The sequence below is a fragment of the Lytechinus pictus genome, chromosome 12 (genome assembly GCF_037042905.1).
Source record: "Lytechinus pictus isolate F3 Inbred chromosome 12, Lp3.0, whole genome shotgun sequence".
Taxonomy (NCBI): domain Eukaryota; kingdom Metazoa; phylum Echinodermata; class Echinoidea; order Temnopleuroida; family Toxopneustidae; genus Lytechinus; species Lytechinus pictus.
Window position 1 is genome coordinate 24,059,822 of NC_087256.1, and position 21,600 is coordinate 24,081,421.

Sequence of the window (21,600 nt, forward strand, 5' to 3'; positions counted from 1 at the left end):
GTCTATAGATGTAAAAGTATCTGGAAGCTTGATAGAGTGATATCGAATGTGATTTTTCCGAATAGCAATGTGTCCGAAATCACTTTCCATAACACAAAACAGGGGGGGGGGATACAGGAATGAAATTAAAGTTTTAAAGAGAGTGTGTGTGTGAGAGAGAGAGGAGAAAGTGTGTGTGTGTGTGCATGAGAGAGAGAGAGGAGAAAGTGCATGTGTGTGTGTATGAGAGAGAGAGGGGAGAAAGTGTGTGTGTATATGAGAGAGGGGGAGGAGAGAGTGTGGAGGGCCCGACTGGAGACACATTCACATACATCAACAATTTTAGGGCAAATAGCATCGATTTCGCAGACGCTCTTTGGAACGTTGGGAATCTATTGAAAATGCCCGCCAAATCACAATGGACAGATTAGAGGTCATTGTCGAAAGTTGGTGGACCGGGAGAGTACATCGTCTTTAAGTTTCAGACCGGACGAATAAGTGCAAATAGTCTTTTGTCCATGATCCAGGTTGACACCACTGTTTTGATTCACCGATTTACAACAAAGACTGCTTTGTTATGAGTGGCTTTTGACAAAATATTATCAGAGTTGTAGAAAGCGTCTGCGCGCGAAGTGATTGCTAAAATGTCCTATTTTCTAAGGGAAGAAACACACACAAACATCACACACACCTGTACGGGCACACACTCTACACTCACAATCGCACGCGAAGCCGACCGATATCAATGACCCAATGCGCAGATTCAACATCGGTTTTATCAGAAACTTTATATATTGGATGGCAAAACAATAAGGCACATAATATACATTGTTCTATATCGACTAGCGATTAGAATGAATGCTAACGCTGACAATATAATCTTTTTACAACATTGTTCTATATCGACTAGCGAATAGATTGCTAAACTGACAATGTTCTAGACGTCTTCCTAGCTTCGCTAGATGTAATAATGGTACCAAAGTGAAGGCAACATTTGATATAAACAGTAAATCTACAACTATTATGTACAGAATGACACATTTTTAAATTTCATTTATCCTTACATTCGTTTTAAAAGAGAGCATTATTGCATTTCGTGTTAAAAACCGAACGCCCATGAAAATGATTGTTTAATTAAAAAAAAGATTAACCGAGAAATTTAGTGAGTCAAACAGAGTATTTAATTGTACCAGCTTATCAAATTGGTATTACGTAGCTCTGCTGTCGTTGAGATTTCATATCAGTTAAGTGACCAAGTGCAGAATTCTGATCTGCCTTTTCTGAAAATTCGAAGAGCAAAAGATATAAACAATTCGCATTCTTTTTTCATAAATGTGGAAAAAGAAAATATGAACATATAATAGAAAAGAAACAAAAATAAAGGTAGAGCGTTAATAAAAATGGAAAACAAATAAAATAATACATGCAAAAAGAACGAATTCGAAAAACGTGTTTTAAATTTTTAACACATGTAAAAATATCAAAAGTGTATAGCACAGTGTGTCACCATGGTCGGGAACAGCATTTGATATTTTAATTGACCCATTGATTCACAAAAACGTTTGTAGATGGACTTAAATCGTATCATTCCTACTGTACTGATAACAACAACATTCTGTTTCAAGTTTTGTTATATAAATTGTAACGTACATTATATAATCTTTTCTTGGAATAAGAAAGCTATGTGAATTCGATTATATACTTGTCTCTATGGTGGCGGGTTTGAACTGGAGCTTTATAGGTAAGCACGTCACGCCATCCGTGCCCAACATGCTTCGCAAACCCTAGATGGCATTCATTAGAAGAAATTTTTGATATTATTATTAAGCTGATATTTTCGACTTTACTTCATCTCCCTTGAACCTCACTGGAATACATAAGAACTGGCCATAGTAAAGAGCACATTAATAGTGGACGATGAATATATATCGGAGCACAGAGAACATCATTCTAAAAAAATACATCTTACAACGAAGTGGGTGTCAACACAATCATGACAATATCACAAAAGCGCAAAATTTTGACTCCCTATATGTTGGTTGACAGAGCGTGAATATAGAAAACACGTGAATAAATATACTTGCTATTTCTACTGTAATGCCTCATCAAATTAACATGGTACTCGACTAGGAGTTAATTTCCTTTTAAACAATCAACAGGACGGCTTCACTACACACAATAATAAATAATGAGTAGGTAACTAATTCATGTAAGACAGAATTACTCTGATAAATATAAAATATATACATCTCGTATGAATATAAAAATAAATTGATACGAGACCCTTTGTTCAACAGTGGTACTGTATATTCAATTGAGAAGCTATTCCATCAAAGAATTTCGTCAGATATTTGAATGATCATAGTGGCAATGAGATAAATGTAAGCAAATTCAGATTTATTACATACTATCAAAACGAAATAACTTCTTAAGCGATCATGGCTCACTAGTTCTCATCGTATGCAATAACTCAAAAAAGTCATTTCTTTTCATTTCGTCTCAAAAGAGATTTTATAAGAAAAAGAATCAATTTTTTTCATTAAAAAATGTTTTCAACGAAAGAAGTTCGAGGTCCAGAATGACATTGAAAATTGCAAATCCAATTAGCACCGAATGAAACAAGGAGATAATGATTATGACCTTGCTTCAGTAAAGTCAACTTCGTGATAGAAGACAACTAGCCATCGCCACGACTGCGATCCTGTCATCATCCTCTAGATCGTCTTCGTCGTCGTCGTCGCCATACTCCTTTTATTCTTTAAACTTTACCGAGTAGGTAGCAAGTTCTTTTGGGGAATATCCTCAGCCGACATGATAAAATGATGATCTTTTCAGCTTGTTTAATGCCTTGGTTAGGTCATGGATGAAATCTTTGGGGTGAACAACGAGGGGAAGATCGAGGTCTTTCGTTGCCAAGTATTGCATCATCTGCATTCCCAGAAACAGATAAAAGAGGAATAAAAGGTAATGGGAATTAGTTCATATGTTAAAACCACTGTAGATTACTATATTATGGTAAAGCGAGGTAAACGCTGTAAAATATTTATATCATAAAATGTATTACTTTAGCATATCATCGGGACAATGTCAGCTCGGCATTTGGAAATCTTCCATTGTGTCACGTGCAAGGTTGAACTCAGCCCACAGACTGCCCAACTATCTGTTCACGTCTTCAAATATTAAAAAGCAGTGGACGAAAGCTGTTAAATCAACTGAAAGGCAATGTCGCCATCTTGCGATGGTGTTACAAAAGCTAGTCAGTCCGAAGCGAGGCGAGACAAAACGTGTAATGGAACAATAGTTCCCAATAGTCATGATAGGCACAAAGTTTAATCACCCGAATCGTCTATTATTTACCTCTTCGTGGTTTCATACGGTGACAACATGAAAAAGGGGAAGTTGTCAACAGAAATTGCGAAATCCCGAACCCCCTCGCATTAAACAAAGATTGTGTTATTCAAACACGGGCCTGGATCGGGGAATCAACTGAGTTTAAATGCAATTTTCCCTGGTTTGTCCCCAAATCTGTTTGATGACTCTTTTGTGCGAGTGTTTCGACAGCAAGGGCCTTGTATTTACAGCTTATCGTGCTTCAATTATTTCCAATCACCTGTACATATTGCACCGTCAGTGTGAAGGCAGGGGGGGGTCTGGTGTTTACGCGAACTACTCTACCCCACCCCCCCCCCCTCGATCTTCTTGAGAAAGGCAAATAAAATATGCCACCCATTTTTTTTTTTGTAAGGGGGGTAGATTTTATTATATCAGTCAAATGTCGAATGCTGATAATAACATCATTGTAAGAGTAATGATCATGGTAATAATATCAAATAATATTTTTTTAAAGAAGTTGAAGAAGAAGAGTGAGAAGGTGAGATAAGAATAAAAAGACCATTATCCATGGTTCATCACAATAATGATATATTTTGAAGGTTAGTGACAATTCATGAAAGGTTTGAGGAACACCAGAAACGGAAAAATAGAAACCATTCATATACCAGCCTTTTAACAAAGCAAGGGGGAAATCCGAACTGATTTGGTCGATAAATGAGATTGGATCTGCCGTGAACCCACTTTCTAGCGCAAATTCATAATTAATCATTCGCAATGAAACCGAGTCTATGTGCCTTTTAGCAAATATATTCATAATATAATAATCAATGGACTTCTTTACATTATTTGATAATACAATAGTGTAATAAACTGTTACTTTCTTTGAATGTAAAGAAACACATTACAACTGAAGGAAAAAAATGAATAAAAAGAAGAATGGAAGAAAATACAAATAAATTGGGAATGAATTGAATATCCACCCCCCAAAAAAAAAAAAAAATAAGGGCTTAATTCCAAATCTGTGCTTTTGAGTTTTCAAGCCAAATATCAATTGATTTTTGTTTTCATCTGGTTATTTCTTTATGTTCATAATAGAGTTTGATTTTTTATTATTTTTAATATTTTGTTCATTTATTTCATTTTATTATTTTTATTCATTTATTATCATCTTTTTGAGGGATCATTGGTTTTTGCTCTACCTCATCTCTAGGGCAGTTGAGTCGAATCGGTTTGCTCGCAGCCTCTGTAATAATCCAGTCACACGTTTTCTTCGAGAAGGCGCTCGACTCGGATTTCTCTGTCAGACCCGATTCTTTCACCGGACCAGACCTCACGTGGGTTATCTGCTCAAAGAGAAACAAAAAGTTGAAAAGAAAGTGTTTACTCAAATCGAAATCTCTATTTTCATTATACCCTTACATTTCTGTAGTTCCATAGTAGTCGTGTTTGGCAATTGACTTTCATTCTGTTATCATGGTTATATCCAGAGGTTGAGATTGAGGGGTGGGGTAACGACTCGGATCGGACAACCTTTAACACCATTCTCGGGGGGGAAATGTGATCCTCTACAGCATGTTACGTGCGATTTTGTATTTTGTATTTTGTGTTTTTTAATTAATTTCTCTTCTAATAGCAGCATACATTGTAAAAACTGGCGTGTTAAAGTACACCCTTTAAATTGAGCATAACACTGAATGTGGTGTAACAATATACACAAAATGTGGTGTAACACTCAAGATGTTGAACCTAATAATGAAGAATTAACACCGGATAAAACCTGGCGTGTTCTTGGTCCACCACAATAATACACCAATCAACAATGATTTCTTATTTTCTCTCTCCCTTTTTGCGATTATTACACACTGTGATTTTAATACAATATCCATTTGGTGATTTACTTCTTCCTTTGTATACACTTTCCTAAAATATTGTATCTTTCCTCTAAAGCCAGGTGCCTCTCTTTGACATCTATATCCATTTCAATACGAATTACATAGAGCTTATTTTTTTCAGTTATCTCTCACCTCGTTCCCTTTGCATTCGATACCCCATAGCGTCTCTTCGTGTATTCGTGTACAGTTTAAGATCTTCGCGAAGGGCAGACGATTCACATGCAATACGATCTGTAAAACAGACAATTCAAAAGCAGTGTGAACTAAATATTTTTTCAATTGATTTTTAATTAATCAATTTCTAAGTAATAACTACCGACTCATTTCATATTAATTGATTGATTGATGGGACTGTTTCATGACAAGTTGTACTTCTTCGACAGTTTCCGTAGTAACAGTCAGAGGCCAGAGCTTCTGAGCCAATCAAAATCAAGGATTTCACTAAAATTGCCAGCGCTTACAACTCTCACGAAACACTTCCCCTGTTCAACTGTGTAATCATTCATTTCATTTTTTTTTCGATCAAACCATTCATCTAGGATTACATTCAAATCCATCGAAAATTATCGAGACCATAAACTTATTCCTTTATAGGAATGCATCCATTTACGTATTCATCTCTTTATTCAGCTGAAGACCTTACCTTGGTTTTGGATGATGTCTTGATGAATGTATTTGCCCACTCGGACTGAGAAACGACTTGCTCGTTGACTTGGACGAGTTGATCACCAACGTGGAGCTTACCAAAAATGTCCCTTTTCCACCCTGCGACACTGCAAATAGATGGGAAGAAACAATTCTTGATCTTCATTTCGACAAAGTCCTACATTTCTAAGTTAGAGTTATAGAAGATGATAGGTTATCAACATTGAAGATGCGATTGCAACCACAGTCTGTAAACTATCTAGGACAATTACAAAAGCGGTTGTGTCTAGTGGCACAACTACGTGTAGTACTACGTGTGGGTAAAAACAGTAGAACACATTTGCCCAAAATGAAACAAGATATGGAACAATATTGTGATCATGGGCAGTATTCATACAAGTAGCAGAAGTAGATACTTCGTGTAATAGTAGCAGAAGTGGTACATGTAGAAGCGGTGTCAGATAACAGAAAAAAGACAAGAGGAAGAAGAAAAGGAGGAAGAGGAGACGAAGTATTAGTTGTAATATTTATAGTAATATTGATAGTAATAGAGGTAGTAGTTGTAGCAGCAGCGCTAAAATGAGGGGGGAGAGGATGGGAAGTAGTGTACAGTTACAGATGGCAACACGACATTTGCCCTGGGTTTTATTTTCGCTCAGATATAGGGCTAGGGTTATGGTTGCAATGGGGAATTATGTTAGGTTTAGGGTTGGGTTTAAGAATGGGAATAGTGTTAAATCCACGGTTGAAGTCGGTCATTCCAGTTGTGTGTGGAATTTATAGCGGAGCAATAATGTCGCCAGAGCAAATGTCATGGAGCCGTTATAGATTGCCATTATTGTAGTAATAATGGTAAAAATTAAACTAGTAATCATTGCTGCACTCACATGACTTTTCCTGTAATGTCAACCAGAGCAACCGAATCAACCAAATCCGCTTTATCGATCTCGACTTCGATTTCGCCTCTCGTCTGCTGAGCCAACAATGCTCTGGTAAATGAGAAAAAAAGGGATGAGTCAATTTTCGTTCTAAAATCTAGCGAATGAAGAATGGAATACGGTGAAGACTAACGAGGAAGATCGATTAAGGTCGATTAAGAATTTGCATTGTTATTGGATTTTTTTTTTAAATAATCGGTCATTGTACGATTTCCTAAGGAGACTTTTCCTACTCTTTAATATCCATCTCTATTATTTCTGTCATCTGCAAATCCTTGCTAGCTTGTACATCTTTATAATACTTATTCTTATTTTTTTTTATCGATGGTGAAAATTTTATTATCATTTTTGGTTTACTTAAGAATTAATCGGCACTGTACAATGTCAACTTAAACTTACTCGATATCCGTGTAGGGTTTTATGTCCTCGTGAATCGGTACTCGACTTGATCTTAAATAGTTGCTTCCGTCGGGAAAATCGTGGACATCTATACCGCCGATTGGCATGCTTTCAGCTCTCCTGCGCGCACCCTCAACGACATGGAGGTGGTATTCCATATCGCTGACGGAAGCTGACACCGACATCTTCCTTGGCGGAAACACCGGTGGCCTGGCGGGAACACGAGGACTGGCTAGAGGACTTGACGATGTCGGAAGACGTCCATGACGCCTTAGGTTAACGTACGTATGGACACTGCCATCGTCGTTCAAAATCTGTTGCAGTTCCTGTGAGTCCCCCATACCCAGTGACTCGACCAGCCTCTTCCTGATATCCCCGGAGTCTCTATCACTCTCTTCTGGTATTGAGCTGTCTAGCGATGATGAACTGTGTTTCGATTTCCTCAGATGTCTCGCAGGGAAGACGTGGTCGTCAGTATCATGATCATTGCCGTTGTGTGCGCTGGTATGACGCGGTGATGAAGATGGGGATAGGACATCGTACGAGGATTCAGGCCTGCTGTCGTCGTTGCCGTTACGATGTAAAGTTGTCTCGTAAAACCCACTCTCCGTTGACTCGCGTGACGCAACCATCTCTTCATAGGTACCTGTATAAAATCGTCATCAACATAAAAATGTATATTAATAAGACTGCTTCATTTGGTGGACATTAATATTTCCAAAATTGGAATGCTTCAATCTTCAATTCTAAAGTGCGATTGTTCTGTTACGTAAATGTACCTTTTCCTCCTTCATCAGTTAATGGTTACGTTTTCAATAATGTGTGCAACTTATTTATTTTCATTTATTTTTTTTTCAATATAAAGGAGCGATTTGTAAAGTTAATAAAAATTTGGATGATACCATAATGGGAATCTCTGTATACAGTAGTTAAACATTTAAGTCTTAAAAGAAAGAAGAGTAAACATATTGTAATACACAAAATCGCATCAGAGTTCTTTTGATAAATAAAATAGTAAACGACGACAATCCATCGCGTTTTATTAGTGGTTTTTGTATTACCATCTTTATTTTTGCAGAAAATCGATTGCCTCCTGGACACTTGTCTTCCGGTGCGTTCTCGTAACGTCGGCGATGGCAGGGGCGATGTGTTGTGGTCGTCGTCATCGACATCGAATGACATGGTAGTTGGGAGGTGACGATGACTGGGTTCGTCGCCCATTTCCTCGCTAGAAACGCTCGATGACGATGAACGCTCGGAGTCGCGGGTCGATGTTATGAAGGATGTCGAGACACCGCTATCACGTTCCTAACCAATCAAGATGTCGTGGAAAGGAATCAAAATTGAAAAAAAATACTCCAGATTTTATATACTACTATTTTGACCGTGCTTAAAAGACAATATCTGCTGTCATTGAGTTCGTCAAACACACATTCACCGAGTAGACATGTACAACAGAATGAGGAGAGCTATTAATGTTAAATGAATTAAGTTTGGATCCTGTTTGCGTTACAATTCTCGTTTGAACGAGCTCGCGTCAAGGAAGAATGATTTCAAGCGGAAGACGTTGGGTAAAATGTCATCTTCAATAGAATGGCGGAATAACTACACATATTTCATGGATTTTTTTTCTTCATTAATTATGTCCATTTTTGTTGTCATTCCACCCCAGATTCACTTGAGGCCATTATTTTTTATTGAACTTGTTCCTATTTTGATTCTTTGACAATGCAATCATCCCTGAGGGGAAAATGGTGTACGATTTGAAATAAATACATTATCACGGTCTGTGATTCACAATTAACATACGTGAAATTGCAGGAAACTGCAATGACAATTCATTGAAATGCTAAAAATTTGAAGAATTTTTTTTCTTTTTTGCAAACAAAACAATGAACTCCAATGACGAAATCTTTGTATGACCTTTATAAGGACCAAAAGGGAACAACATTAAACAAGAAAAAAGCCTAAACTTAAATATTTAATGGGATATAATCAATGGGTCCAATTTGTTCTGGTTTTCACATTTTTCTTGTATGTCAGCAATTTGAATGATTTCGAAACCAAGCCAAAAATTATTTCAAAATTAATGATCGATTTGTAAAATAAATAAAATAAAAATAATGGCATATACTAAATGGTGACTTTGGTGTTCAAAATTAAAGACTATATATTATGTTGTAAAATACACTAAAATGATTTAACAGAGAATATCAATATTGAGTAAAACCACATCAACGGGTTTTACTCACATTCCGCTTTTTTCTGATTTCCTGATTAGGAAAATCCAGCATCATTTCATGTTTGTACTCTGGTCCTTATTCTGAAGTCGGGTTTAAATTAAACTCGGGTTTAAAGCTGTAATTTAGGTATGGAAAGCCGATTGTGACATAATTCACTGACAGTAGATATTTCAGCTCATTTGACTCTAAAATCTCTCTCAATTTTCTAGGAAGTATGAATATAAGATAATTGTCGTCACCATTGAAGAATCAGAAAGGATGACAGCAAACATATTAAGAAACATACAATGCGATACAAATTTTGACACTTATGGCTTCCCATAATTTTAGCACAGAGTTAGACCATGGTCTAAATTAAACCTGACTTCTGAATACGGGCGTCTGTTTTTGTCTCTCCATCTCTCTCTCCCTCTCCCATGTTTGTTCTCCCTTTCCACCTCCTTGCATTCAATTTGACTCTTTATCCATCTATCATATTCATGCTCTTGACTATTGTCAAAGATTGTCATCAATTGGGGATAACTTACCAGATTTGACGAATCCGGTGACTTTTGCTCTGGAGTTTTTCTGGGTCGTCTTCTGATCGACCTGGTGTCACTAGCAAACTTCATGAAGGCACTTTGCCATGATTCAAGTGCTTCCCTAGGAAATGCAAACATAAATGCCATTAAAGGGGAATCCAACCCAAATAAAAACTTGTTTATATAAGGAAAAGAAAAATCAGACAAGTTGATAGGTGAAAGTTTGAACAATATTGGATAAACAACAAGAAAGTTATGAATTTTTAGAAGTTGTAAATATTGGTAATCACTATACTCATGGAGACTTCATATTGGCCGCATATGGGATGTCATAGTGATGTAAGGCAAGGATTACTCTTTCATGTACTTCAATACATATTATGGCTAAAATGTCATTTTTTCTAAAAGTTTTATTTCAAATTATATTTTTCTTTCATGAGGACATAAAACAATATACTATTTGGGTTATATTTAGATTACTGCCCCAGGGGAATGGGTACTTAGGAGAAAGCCACAAATCCCTGATAATAAAGTACATGGCCTATGGGAAAGTTGTCCTTGCCCCTTGTCATAATTTACTTACCCAGTTGCCAATTTGAAATCGACATAGTATTAGTGATCTCAATTTTAAAGCATCTATAACTTTCTTATTGCTTGTCCGATTTCTTTCAAACTTTCACCATTCTGTTCAGTTTATTTTTCTCCTTCCCAGCACAACATTTTATGGCTAAGGCTGGATTCCCCTTTAAAGTCAATACAGTGCTCATTGAGATATGTCAATTAGTTAGGACCTGGACCTACTAATAGTTTCATGGTTTGGATAATGGTCCTGATTAGAAATAGAAGGTAATAAACGATGATTGCAAATAGAACGACGTCCTAGGTAAGTTGAGGAAGCCAGATACCACTAAGTTTTATTTCGATGTTTAATTATTAACAATAGCCCCCCCCCCTCCCCTCCCACCTAGATTATTAGGATAATTTGTTTGTTTGTCCTTTTTTATATATTTTTTTAAATATATACCTATTTGGAATGTTTGAACCTTCGAAACTATAAGCAGATAATTAAAGTGAAATGTATCCACTAACTGAATATAGGTGTACTTTATTATATTGCAGGTTGGAATGTTCGTCAGGGGCCGTTGCAGAAAGAGTTGCGATCAAACGCAACTCAATAATTCTTGCGCAACTAGATTTTCAGCCAATGAAGCACCCGTATTCGGGACTTGCTCTTGATATTTTGACTTGCGATTAAACGCAACTCTTTCTGCAACAGGCCCCCAGAGCGTAATGTGGAGCATGGTAGAGAGGTAGAAACGAGAAAAAGTAAACTATAGCCACATGCAGAAAAGGAGAAAGAGAGAATTAGGGGAATTAAAGGATGAAGTCTCGTAAGGGAATATGAACATCCGAAACAATGTAAAGGACATCATCTCACTTGTTATCTGGACGGAAGAATTTGGGATGCGATCCGCTGACGATGACGAGAACATTCTCCACCTTCTTTCGCATCTTCATCTCAATCTTATCTACCCTGAGTGACGTCATCAAACGTATCGTATCAACCGGCGCAGAGGAAATTTTCCTTTGACGACCCAACGTCGACGTCTTCGTGTTTGTCGATGACGATGACGACCTCCTGAATGATTTCTCATCTTTGTAGCCGTTGAGGATGAGATTGCCCTCTCCAAAGTACTGAAGGGTCCAGAATCTGCGATGTTTCTTCTGTATGATCATGAGAGGAATAAGCATTTTTTGTATTGATATACATTGGCGTAAAAAAAAGCAGACAGATTGATTGTAGGATGGTTAGAAAGGGAACAGGAGCAAAACGTGAAGAAGAAATAAATTGAATTATAGAAAAAAATAATGATAACAAAAGATAAAAGTATTTAAAGAAAAGGAACGATTTACATGAAGGAGGAGGAAAAGAAGAAGCAGAAGAAGAGGAAGAAGATGAGGAGGAAGAAGAGGAAAAAGAAGAACATGAAAAAGGAGGAGACGGGAGGATGAGAAGAAGAATAAGAGGAGAAGGGGGAGGGGAAGAAGAAAAGGAAGGAAAGCATGAGGAAGAGGAGATACAAAGAGTGAAAAGAAGGAGATGATAATGATTTTAAAAAAAGATAAGATCGAAACGAAAAAAGGAATAACACCTAGAGAAAATAGTATTACACTTAATAATAATATATATCAGGACTAGTACGTGAGGTACATGTATGTTAACGCAATTCTTCAAATAGGTTCCGATAAATATGATAACATATTTCAACTTCTCTTTCACTTCATGAAAAAACGAAACATATAAAAACTTCAATATTTCCAATGTCCCATAATATCACTAAGATCTCCTATCATCACATTTGATAACTCCTTTGACGGAAGAGCATTATCAAAGATTAGACGTGAGGCAAAAGCAAGACAAAAAAAAATAAGTTAGTTTAGTTCCCGGAGCACGGTAAACCCAACCCCCATTTTCATAATTGGTTCCCCAAACATGTTGCTTGTGTCAATATATGTGTAGCTTCCTCTTAAGTATATATATTTGCATTTCCATTTCGGGAAGTTTGCTTTAGTTTTATATCTGATTGTGTTGATGCTTATCACTTTGCAAAATTATTATGCAAGGGACTGCATTATTTGACATGTTTGATAAAAGTGGTGATACAAGGATATCATGTCTTGTTGGGTTTTTTTTTATAAATGATATGATTTTGTAATAAAGATAATAATAATAATATGATAATATGGTTTTAGTAAAAAAAAATAACCTGTTTGAAAGTATTGAAAATTATAATTGATTTTTTAGCTTACATGTGGAATTCTTGACGTTTTGAATATATTTGTTTTTTTATTACAATGCCGAATAAAATAATACTTCAAATAATAGTAAAAATTATTTTGGGAATATCGCAATTCAGGCACCAAATCAAGCTCTTAACATTTTGTTTTATTTTTAGAATATGCAGTTAGTAAAAATGTCATATTTGAAAGTGCTACAAACTATTGATTTTTGTTTAGCTTCGATGTTTGAAATTTTAAAAATATATATTGTTTTTCTGTGTCTCTTTAGTAACGAAATAGTATAATATAGAAGTACGGTAGGCAAAGAGAGAGAGAGAGAGAGAGAGAGAGAAAGAAAGAAAGAAAGAAAGAAAGAAAGAAAGAAAGAAAGAAAGAAAGAAAGAAAGAAAGAAAGAAAGAAAGAAAGAAAGAAAGAAAGAAAGAAAGAAAGAAAGAAAGAGATAGTACGAGTGCGCAACAACACAAAATATCGCATTGTTGAATATTGAGAATAAATTTACGACTTAGGTTTGCTGATTATAGTACTAATTTGAAACTAAGATATATGTTATCAAAGTGAACAAAAATCACATTTCAATCACGACCTCAACATTTCAATGGATTTAATTCTTATTATACTACGAATATCCAAAAGGATTCATAGAGGGTTCTATACTTGTCCCTTGCCAGTTGTTAAGGTTCTTTTTAAAACCATTAAGGTTCTTGGCCATGTAAAAAAAAACCTTTTGGGAACCTTATTTCTCGAGGGCTCCAATTCGCCCCTTTTTTTCTCAGAGCGTTAAGTATATGGTATCATGTCAGATGTCAATTACCACTCATCATAAACCAGACACTAAAAAGAAGTCAATTATAAAAATGATATATTAATTGTTTTATGTTTATATCCGGTTGGATACCTCGATCCGGATGGATTGCAAGTTTTGATTTCAGTTTTGGAAACCAAGAGGTGATTAAATCTTCACCACCTGGATAGTAAATGGGATCCCTAAAGAAAATTATAACTTTCCCTTCTTTATCTTTGTGAAACCTATCTTACCTCAAGATTCATAAATCAAGGTATAAATCATGTACAAAAAATGAATCGAAAATCCAATAAAATAATCGTCACAGTCATTAGCTAAACGTGATCTACTCTCGCTGACACCGGCAGTTAACGCAATTTTTGTAAAATGTTCAATTATAGACATGGTTATTATCATTATCGTCGTTACAGCCTTGTTTTATTGGGCTTTAAAACTAAAACAAAGATAATATATGAAGTCGTTATCCAATCGATTTGTTAATCATGTTCTTCGAAACTTTTTCGATACGTGAAATTAAGGTCCATTAAAGACTATTAATTCCCCTCTCTGCAGGTGCCATGGAAAAAGGTGTGATCAGTCCACGCTGACCATGCTAGCGCCGCCTAAACAGTCATACCCATTTCAGAGTTGGACTTAAATTATTGACGATTACAGATTTGAATTTAAAGTTTGTTTATTTTAAACATTTGTTTTAAATGTTTAGACTACTACTGTGCGATTCACATACCAAACAGCATTGTTTGAATTATTTTTAACAGTGTACCTCTTCATTGAAGATTTTAAAAAGGTGAATAACGATTAAAAGTCAATAAAAATATATAATGTCCAAATTTATCTTTTTTTTCCATTACATTATATCCACATATTTTTGTTTTACTTGAATTATTAATTACACATATCTCTTTGTTTACGTGTTAGATCATTTTGTTTTCTTATAACGAATTCCGAAAATTTGATACTTAAACTGTCAAATACTTCCTAAATCAAATCTAGAGTTCAAATTTGACAAATTGGCATCTTTGAAACAGATACCTTTATATTGTCCTATAATGACAATAATTTCAATAAAAAATGACAGTTGAAGAGATTGTTTGCAAAGGGGTTAGATCCACTTTTAATTAGACCATTCTAAATAAAACCATCATGTTGGTTTTATCCTCCCATATTGCAATATTCTAATGCGAAACTAAGTTGTCATGATATACTACCCTCTCATGTGAACATAAAATTAGGTATAAAAAAGAAATTGCCGATCTTCATATCTTTTTAAATATTTTTCCCCCAAAATTACCTTTGTGGATCTAGCCCCTTTTGCAAACAAACTAAAATGGATCTAACCCCTAGTGAAAAAAAGTGATTTTTCATTGCCATGTTTGTTCACTCTTTCATGGGAATTTCAACTTTTCTTTGGTATCATCTTAAAGAGCTACTAAAAATATATATATTGATACAAGAAAATCAAATATGGTGAAAAATTGATGTAACCCCTTTTGCAATTGATCTCCAATTCTTAAAATGTGTGTATGTATTTTCATACGTTATTGATTAAAAAAAATGTAATTAATTATGACAAAACTTTATATTAAAAACAATATGTATATCAGCGTGATAATACATAAACGACAAAGTATAATTATAGCAAAAAAATATGCCTTTTCAATACAAGTTATGAATTATTTACAATAAATAATCGAAGACAGCAAGGTAAGAGTACCATGGACCATAGCACATGATATCAATCGCTTGACATGCTTTAAGCATGTTACGAGTTAAGTTAAATTGCATTTTGCAGTAAATCTTACGAGAATTACAGAATTTATCTATGTACAACCCTACTGAAAAGAACATAACGTCCTACAGTAAGTACCACAGTGTGTTCACAGTGTGGATCACAATGCGAAATCACCGTCACACTTGAAAATTTGAGCATTTCAATGTGTAGTCTACCATGATGGACACGCTGTGAACGGTAAAGGTGTCCACAGTGTGAAAATATATCTACACTGGGAATAATATTTTCACACATAGTCCACTATGTGAACACACTGTGATGACACTCTGTGACAGTGTTCTGTCCATTATCTGCCTAACGTAAAAAAACACACTCCGATTTTTTACCTGGAAATTAACGGTGAACCCTCCCTGCACGTTGATTTCGTCTCCAGGTGTAAGATACCCGCTGTGTTGAATACTACCGGGCTCCATGCCGAGTGTGGTCGGGGTAGTGTCGGCCGATTTTCAGTCAAGATAGCGCTGTGTTTCGAGCTGGTCAGATCTGCGTGCGAGTGAAGTAAAGGCTAGTCAGTTAAATGAAACATACACGGGCTGCACTGCGCGGGGGCAAGTAAAAAGAGGAAGTTAAGCGTTGAAATGCATGTACTCAATTATAATTGATGTGGTTTTGTTTGACCTGTCCCTGTAACGTAGGTCATATGTTTGTAAATACAAACACTTCAGACTGAAATGCAAACAAGCATCTATTGTTTGGCACGGTGGGAGGCCACAATAAATTACATTATACAAAAAATAATGTTTCATCTGTTCTACATTTTGAACATTTATAAGTTAAAATGCAAACAGCAGGCCCGCAGCTACATTGTTTGACAGTCGGAGGCCACGTTAAATTACATTAAATAAAACATGTTTTTACAAGTTCAACATATTGAACATTTATCATGTCATAAACTTTAAAAATATTTTTTAGCAAGCCTAATTTTGGCACAGTGCCTGTTCCTCAGACCCAGTATTGAAATTTAAAAAAATGTTTGTTGATAAAGAGGAAGACATGTAGGAAAATATAATATTTTGTACAAGGAATTGGTAATACCCCTCCCCCCCCCCCAAAAAAAAAAAAAGAATAAATGAAATAAAGTAATAAATGAAAAAATAAATAGATAAATATAGATAAGTCGTATGGATCATTTCTCTTCGCTAGCTTTTCTCCTCCTATACGTGCGACACCCCCACCCCTCTCACTCACAAACACACACAATCCCTCGCGTACCTCCCTCCTCCTCACACACTCCCTCAGATACACGCACACACACACCCTCACGCACATACACCATTATCCACTTCCATTTATCAGTGATATATTTTTACGTCTTCTCCCCCGACATCTCTAGTATGTTCCCATTAACACACTCACACACCCTCTCAACACATAACGCTCACCAACATAAATTACACAAAATTACATAATTAATATGTTATCAATACAATGATTCCGACCCCCCCCCCCCCCAACCCTTGTAAATTTACAAATTTTCTTCCATTTGTATATAGTGCGACCAGGCAACACAAAACCCAGCAATGAGTCGCCATGGGAAAGGTTCTCTGTATAAATAGCCAAAATAGTACTTTGGTTTCCAAAAGTTAAAAAAGGGATTATCTGAAAAAATATATAATTTCTTTCTTTGTGCTGCCAAAGTTTGAAGATGTGAAGGTGAATAAAATCTAATATAAAACAGTTACGTTGACATCATTTTTGTTCTGGAGTGCTTGAAGGTCTTGCACTGTAAAAACTCCGGTGTTGATTTAACACCAGCCCGGAATCTATATTTGTCCACACCAGAGAAGTGTTAAACAACACCAGTTTCGTTTTGGTCTAACACGAGAAAGGTGTCTATACAACACCAATTAGTATTAAAACAGCATCGGTTTGATTCCAAACTGTTGTTGTTTCAATACTTCTCTGGTGTGGACATATATATATTCCGTGCTGGTGTTAAATCAACACTGGGGTTTTTGCAGTGTGTAAATATCACCGAAATTACACAGTGTGTACCTCTCATGTTGGAGTGAAGCCCGAGCCTCACATGTTTTCTCTTTATTCTATTTACGTTTTCACTTAATTCATTCCGCATTCAATCAAGTACATATTATTATTTGGGGCTAGCTTATATAATTATAATCGTACACTGTAAAAAAAAAATTGGGTAAAATTTAAACCAGCACGAGGGTAGTTATGTGTCCAACCAAGTTGGGGCATTTTTTACCCAATGCGGGAAGCATATTGTCCAATAAGGTTATAAAAAAGCAAATAAGTTAGAATGGGCCAAACTTTCATCACACTGGTTAAATAAAAATGCCCCCCTAAAAATCCCTATGGTTGGTTGGACACATAATTACCCTCATGGAGCATTTTTGCCCACTAATTTTTAGAGTGTAAGGCTTATTTCAAGCTCACTAGAAATCTCGACATTCATTTTGGGTGATTTATTGTTGCCTAAGGGGTATAGCAGATCACATATATTTTTTTCTCTTTACCCTCCCTCTCCCCTGTTCAGGGGCCGCGGAAGCGGGGGGGGGGGGGGGGGGCTTGAGTTCCCTTGCACTATTTTTTTTTCCAAAACCGTGTACACAAATGTAAAAAAACCGTTTCGTGGCCCCTGCTCAACATGATCAATATTAATGGAAACGGAGAAGGTATGGACATGTAAGGCACATTCGATAACTCTAATAAAGTCTTCAATTTTATCAGGTGTCGGGAGTTGCGACACGTCACTGAAACCAAAAATGATTGATATTATACATTCTAATCATGTCTTATCTTAAATCATTTTCAATAGCGATGGATGCTGCATTATTTATAGACACAGATTTGATATTTTGTGTGTCTTTGGTTTCGATCCCGGTCGGTGTAGAAGCATTCTGAAAATATCTGTGTCTTTGTTAAGTATGATCGTTTCCTTCCGGTCTTTACATAATTTTATCTATTCAAACGTGGCTTTATATTTTCTCTCTCTTTTATCTATCTGGACTATATATAACGGTCGAAGATGTTTCTATACGTCAGGTGTTTCTATTTATTCTTTATCACATGACACAATTAGTATTGTCTTAGTGAATATCATCGATTTCATTGTACTTCATTCTATATCTATACATATAACCGTCGAAAGGAAAGTTCAAAGCATAAAACGATAAAGATACATGTCATCTTAATTAATCTAATGAAAAAAACTGTATCTGCAATAAACAGGAATAACGACAAGTCGACAACGGCAACGCATAGATTAGCCTCAAAGTAAGCCATTGACCCTATACTACACAATATCACTACTTCTATCTACTACTGTTACACACGCCGTTGATCGTGGACAGGTTCAAAAAGTGGCATAATGCGTTAAAAAAAATTGAGGGACAGATATGGCGTTTGGGGCAAATCTGCATATTGCGAGCGAGCAAAAATTGTGAACTTTGATGAACACAAAATCTAAGTTTTCGATAAAGTTTAACATAATATTAAAATAGATCACATTTCACAATTTTTTCTGTCCTTTTTTTTCTTCAATTTTCGGATGTTTTTGAAATACTTTGGTTTTCTCCCCATTATTCTAATAAAATTATATCATGAAATAGTCCTTAAGGAAAGTTGATCTACATGAGTAAATTTACATAGGGAAAAGGAGATAATATTCTCAACTTTTTCTCACGTTCTGCGACCAGCACAGCTCCATGCTGGTTTATACTTATAGCCATAGAAATTTGCCTTTACGTCTGTACTTCGATTTATGGGCGACCATGCGACACCCAAATATCATCCAACCATAATAACCGTATCATCACGTGTGTTATTTCATGGCTAAGTAACCGAAACAAGTCAAATAATTTACCGAAATCTTTTCAAGTGACTCGTTTCTTCTTCTTTTTTTCCTTCTTCTTTTCCTTTTTTTCTTTAGCGCATTCATTGTGACCCGCGGCATCGATTTGTATACCTGGCTCGGTTATACATTATTATCGTTTAAAAACAAAACGTGAAAATGAAACTTTGTGGAGTGATGACTGAGTAAGTAAATAAAGAAACCAAAAGTGATTAAGTACCCCCCCCCCCCAGCCGAAAATGGGGGTAACCCAAATTTGTTAGAAAAAAAACATATTGATCGAGTGGGGTTTGATTTACTGCAAGCCCCCATTCCCACCCCCATTTAAAAGCAATATCAACAAGCACTGTTGTTATGGCACATTTTGGTAAATTACAAAAATGTGCAGTAACAAACCCATGTGTTTAAGTCGTCAATATGTGAAAGGTGCCATTTGTATCATCTGGTGAAAATTGATATAAATATCCAGCTATTTTATTATCATTGTTTGTTATTATTATCATCATCATCACCATCACCGTTATCACATCTTTCATATGAACTATTTTTGAGTCAATTAATGTATTAACCAACGAATTTAAAAACATAGATCCTGTAAAGGCAAAATATAGAACATTTCTTTACAAACATGACAAATGTCAAGGATTATTTGGCCTTGATGTTGCCTTGGCCTTATTTATGTTGAACTGGACAATGCCAAGGTAGTCCAAACCAACGATATACAAGCTTGCCAAAATATTATACTGGCATTGACCCATGAGTTGAGACAAAAGATTACCTGAGATAGGGAGCGAGACACATGAGTTGACATGTTTATTTCGAAGTTGTCATAAAAAAGACCAATGTTTGTCTGCATACAAGATATGGAGAGGTTTCGGGTTTATAACAGACAAACTTTGATGACTGTTCGCTTTTCGTGTCTCCCCCTTCCATCCCCCCTCTCGATATCTTCGATATCTCCTTCTTCTCATTCTCCCCCTCCTCCTCCTTCTTTTTCTTCCTTTTTCTACTTTTTCTTCTTCTTCTTCCTTCTTCTTTTTCTTCTTCTTTTTCTTCTTTTTCTCCTTCTTTTTTTTTTCTTCTTCTTGTTCTTCTTCTCCTTCTTCTTCTTCTTCTTTTACTTTTTCTTCTTTTTTCTTCTTCTTCTTCTTTTTCTTCTTTTTCTTCCGGGTGTTCTACAGACCTCTGGGTAGATTATTTTCGTAATGTGTTCAGTCCTGAGAAGCTGGTGTGCCTCTGCTTACTGTTGATGCCATGATACTGTCCCTTTTGATTGCGATCATGGTCCTACTAAAGTAGGATCCATGATCGCTTAGAAACATTTGATTAGGACTATGGAACTGGTAGTAGGCCTTTACATCGCATAGCATGCTTCAAAGTAACACGTGAATTACGTCAATATATGCATAGGTGAATAAATTATGTGAAATAAGAATAACTTACCTTAAGTTTAACACTGGCCTGATGGCGACGACTACACGATTAAACAACCGCGCGATACGAATGATGTGACTTCTGCTGCTGTAGGGCCCACTTCGATGTATGAAGATGTATAAAGCAGGTTATAAACTAGAAATCACTGGAAGATTTTCACGCTGTATTTGGATTTTCCCCTTTATAAGCAATGGAAAACTGAAAACTGATTGAATGTAATTATTGTGAGGACTTTGATTGCACTGCTCATTGCGGGGCTCATTGTTGAAACCCACTCAGTTATACCAGGGACGCCCCATTCATAATACGTAGAGGGGGCGGGGCTTGTTGACCCAAAACTGAACCTATCGCATTGGTGTCGTATCGAGTCGTTCGCGAAGGTGAATAGTTATGGTTTCGGTTGAGATAAAACGTTATATTTTAATGAATACATGTGAAATGAAATAATATCACTGGCATTGCCTAACGTTACAATTTAAACATATATCAGGCTGCCCATGGAGTGAAGATGGAAATTATCGTATCACATTTTTATCTTTATTGAAGCAGCGACTTAAAGTAGACTAACCATAACACGTAATTTGCTGAAGGTGACGCAATGTGGGACTTTCCCGAAAATACCCAATTGCTTTATTGTGCCTCCCAAGTGACTGCTCCCAACCCGCAACTCTTGAGACTTCATCGTTGTTCTTCCCCAAATCCACAGGTTGTGAAATCGAGGGTACCAAAATGGAGTAAGGGAATTTCCGTTCCCTTCTTTGTTGGTTCTCTCTGTATCTTTATCTCCCTGATTTATTATTGATAAATAGTGATTGGTTGGACGTGACGACTGGCAGGCCTACGTCGGGTATGGTGTCAGAACTTTTGATACGCAAATCTTTATTAAGATGAAAATGAAAAGGAAATCATCCGTCGTGAATTCAAGTTTTAGTGATCTCATTGTCAATCAGTCATACCTTTATCCTTGTCCGTTTTCTTTTCCCCAAAACGTTCAATTCTACCTCT

At 36.1% G+C, this 21,600-nt stretch overlaps 1 protein-coding gene across 1 annotated transcript; it reads right to left on the reverse strand.

The window, feature by feature from the left end:
• Positions 1-748: 748 nt before the first annotated feature.
• Positions 749-20,892, reverse strand: LOC129272292 (uncharacterized). Its single transcript, XM_054909440.2, has 11 exons — positions 20,605-20,892; positions 15,674-15,830; positions 11,389-11,675; positions 9,957-10,071; positions 8,248-8,494; positions 7,187-7,832; positions 6,737-6,838; positions 5,848-5,977; positions 5,337-5,435; positions 4,512-4,655; positions 749-2,907 (listed from the first exon to the last, which is right to left on the reverse strand). The coding sequence occupies exons 2-11, from the start codon at positions 15,758-15,760 to the stop codon at positions 2,782-2,784; spliced, it is 1,983 nt and encodes a 660-aa protein (XP_054765415.2). The 5' UTR covers positions 15,761-15,830; positions 20,605-20,892; the 3' UTR covers positions 749-2,781.
• Positions 20,893-21,600: the final 708 nt, after the last annotated feature.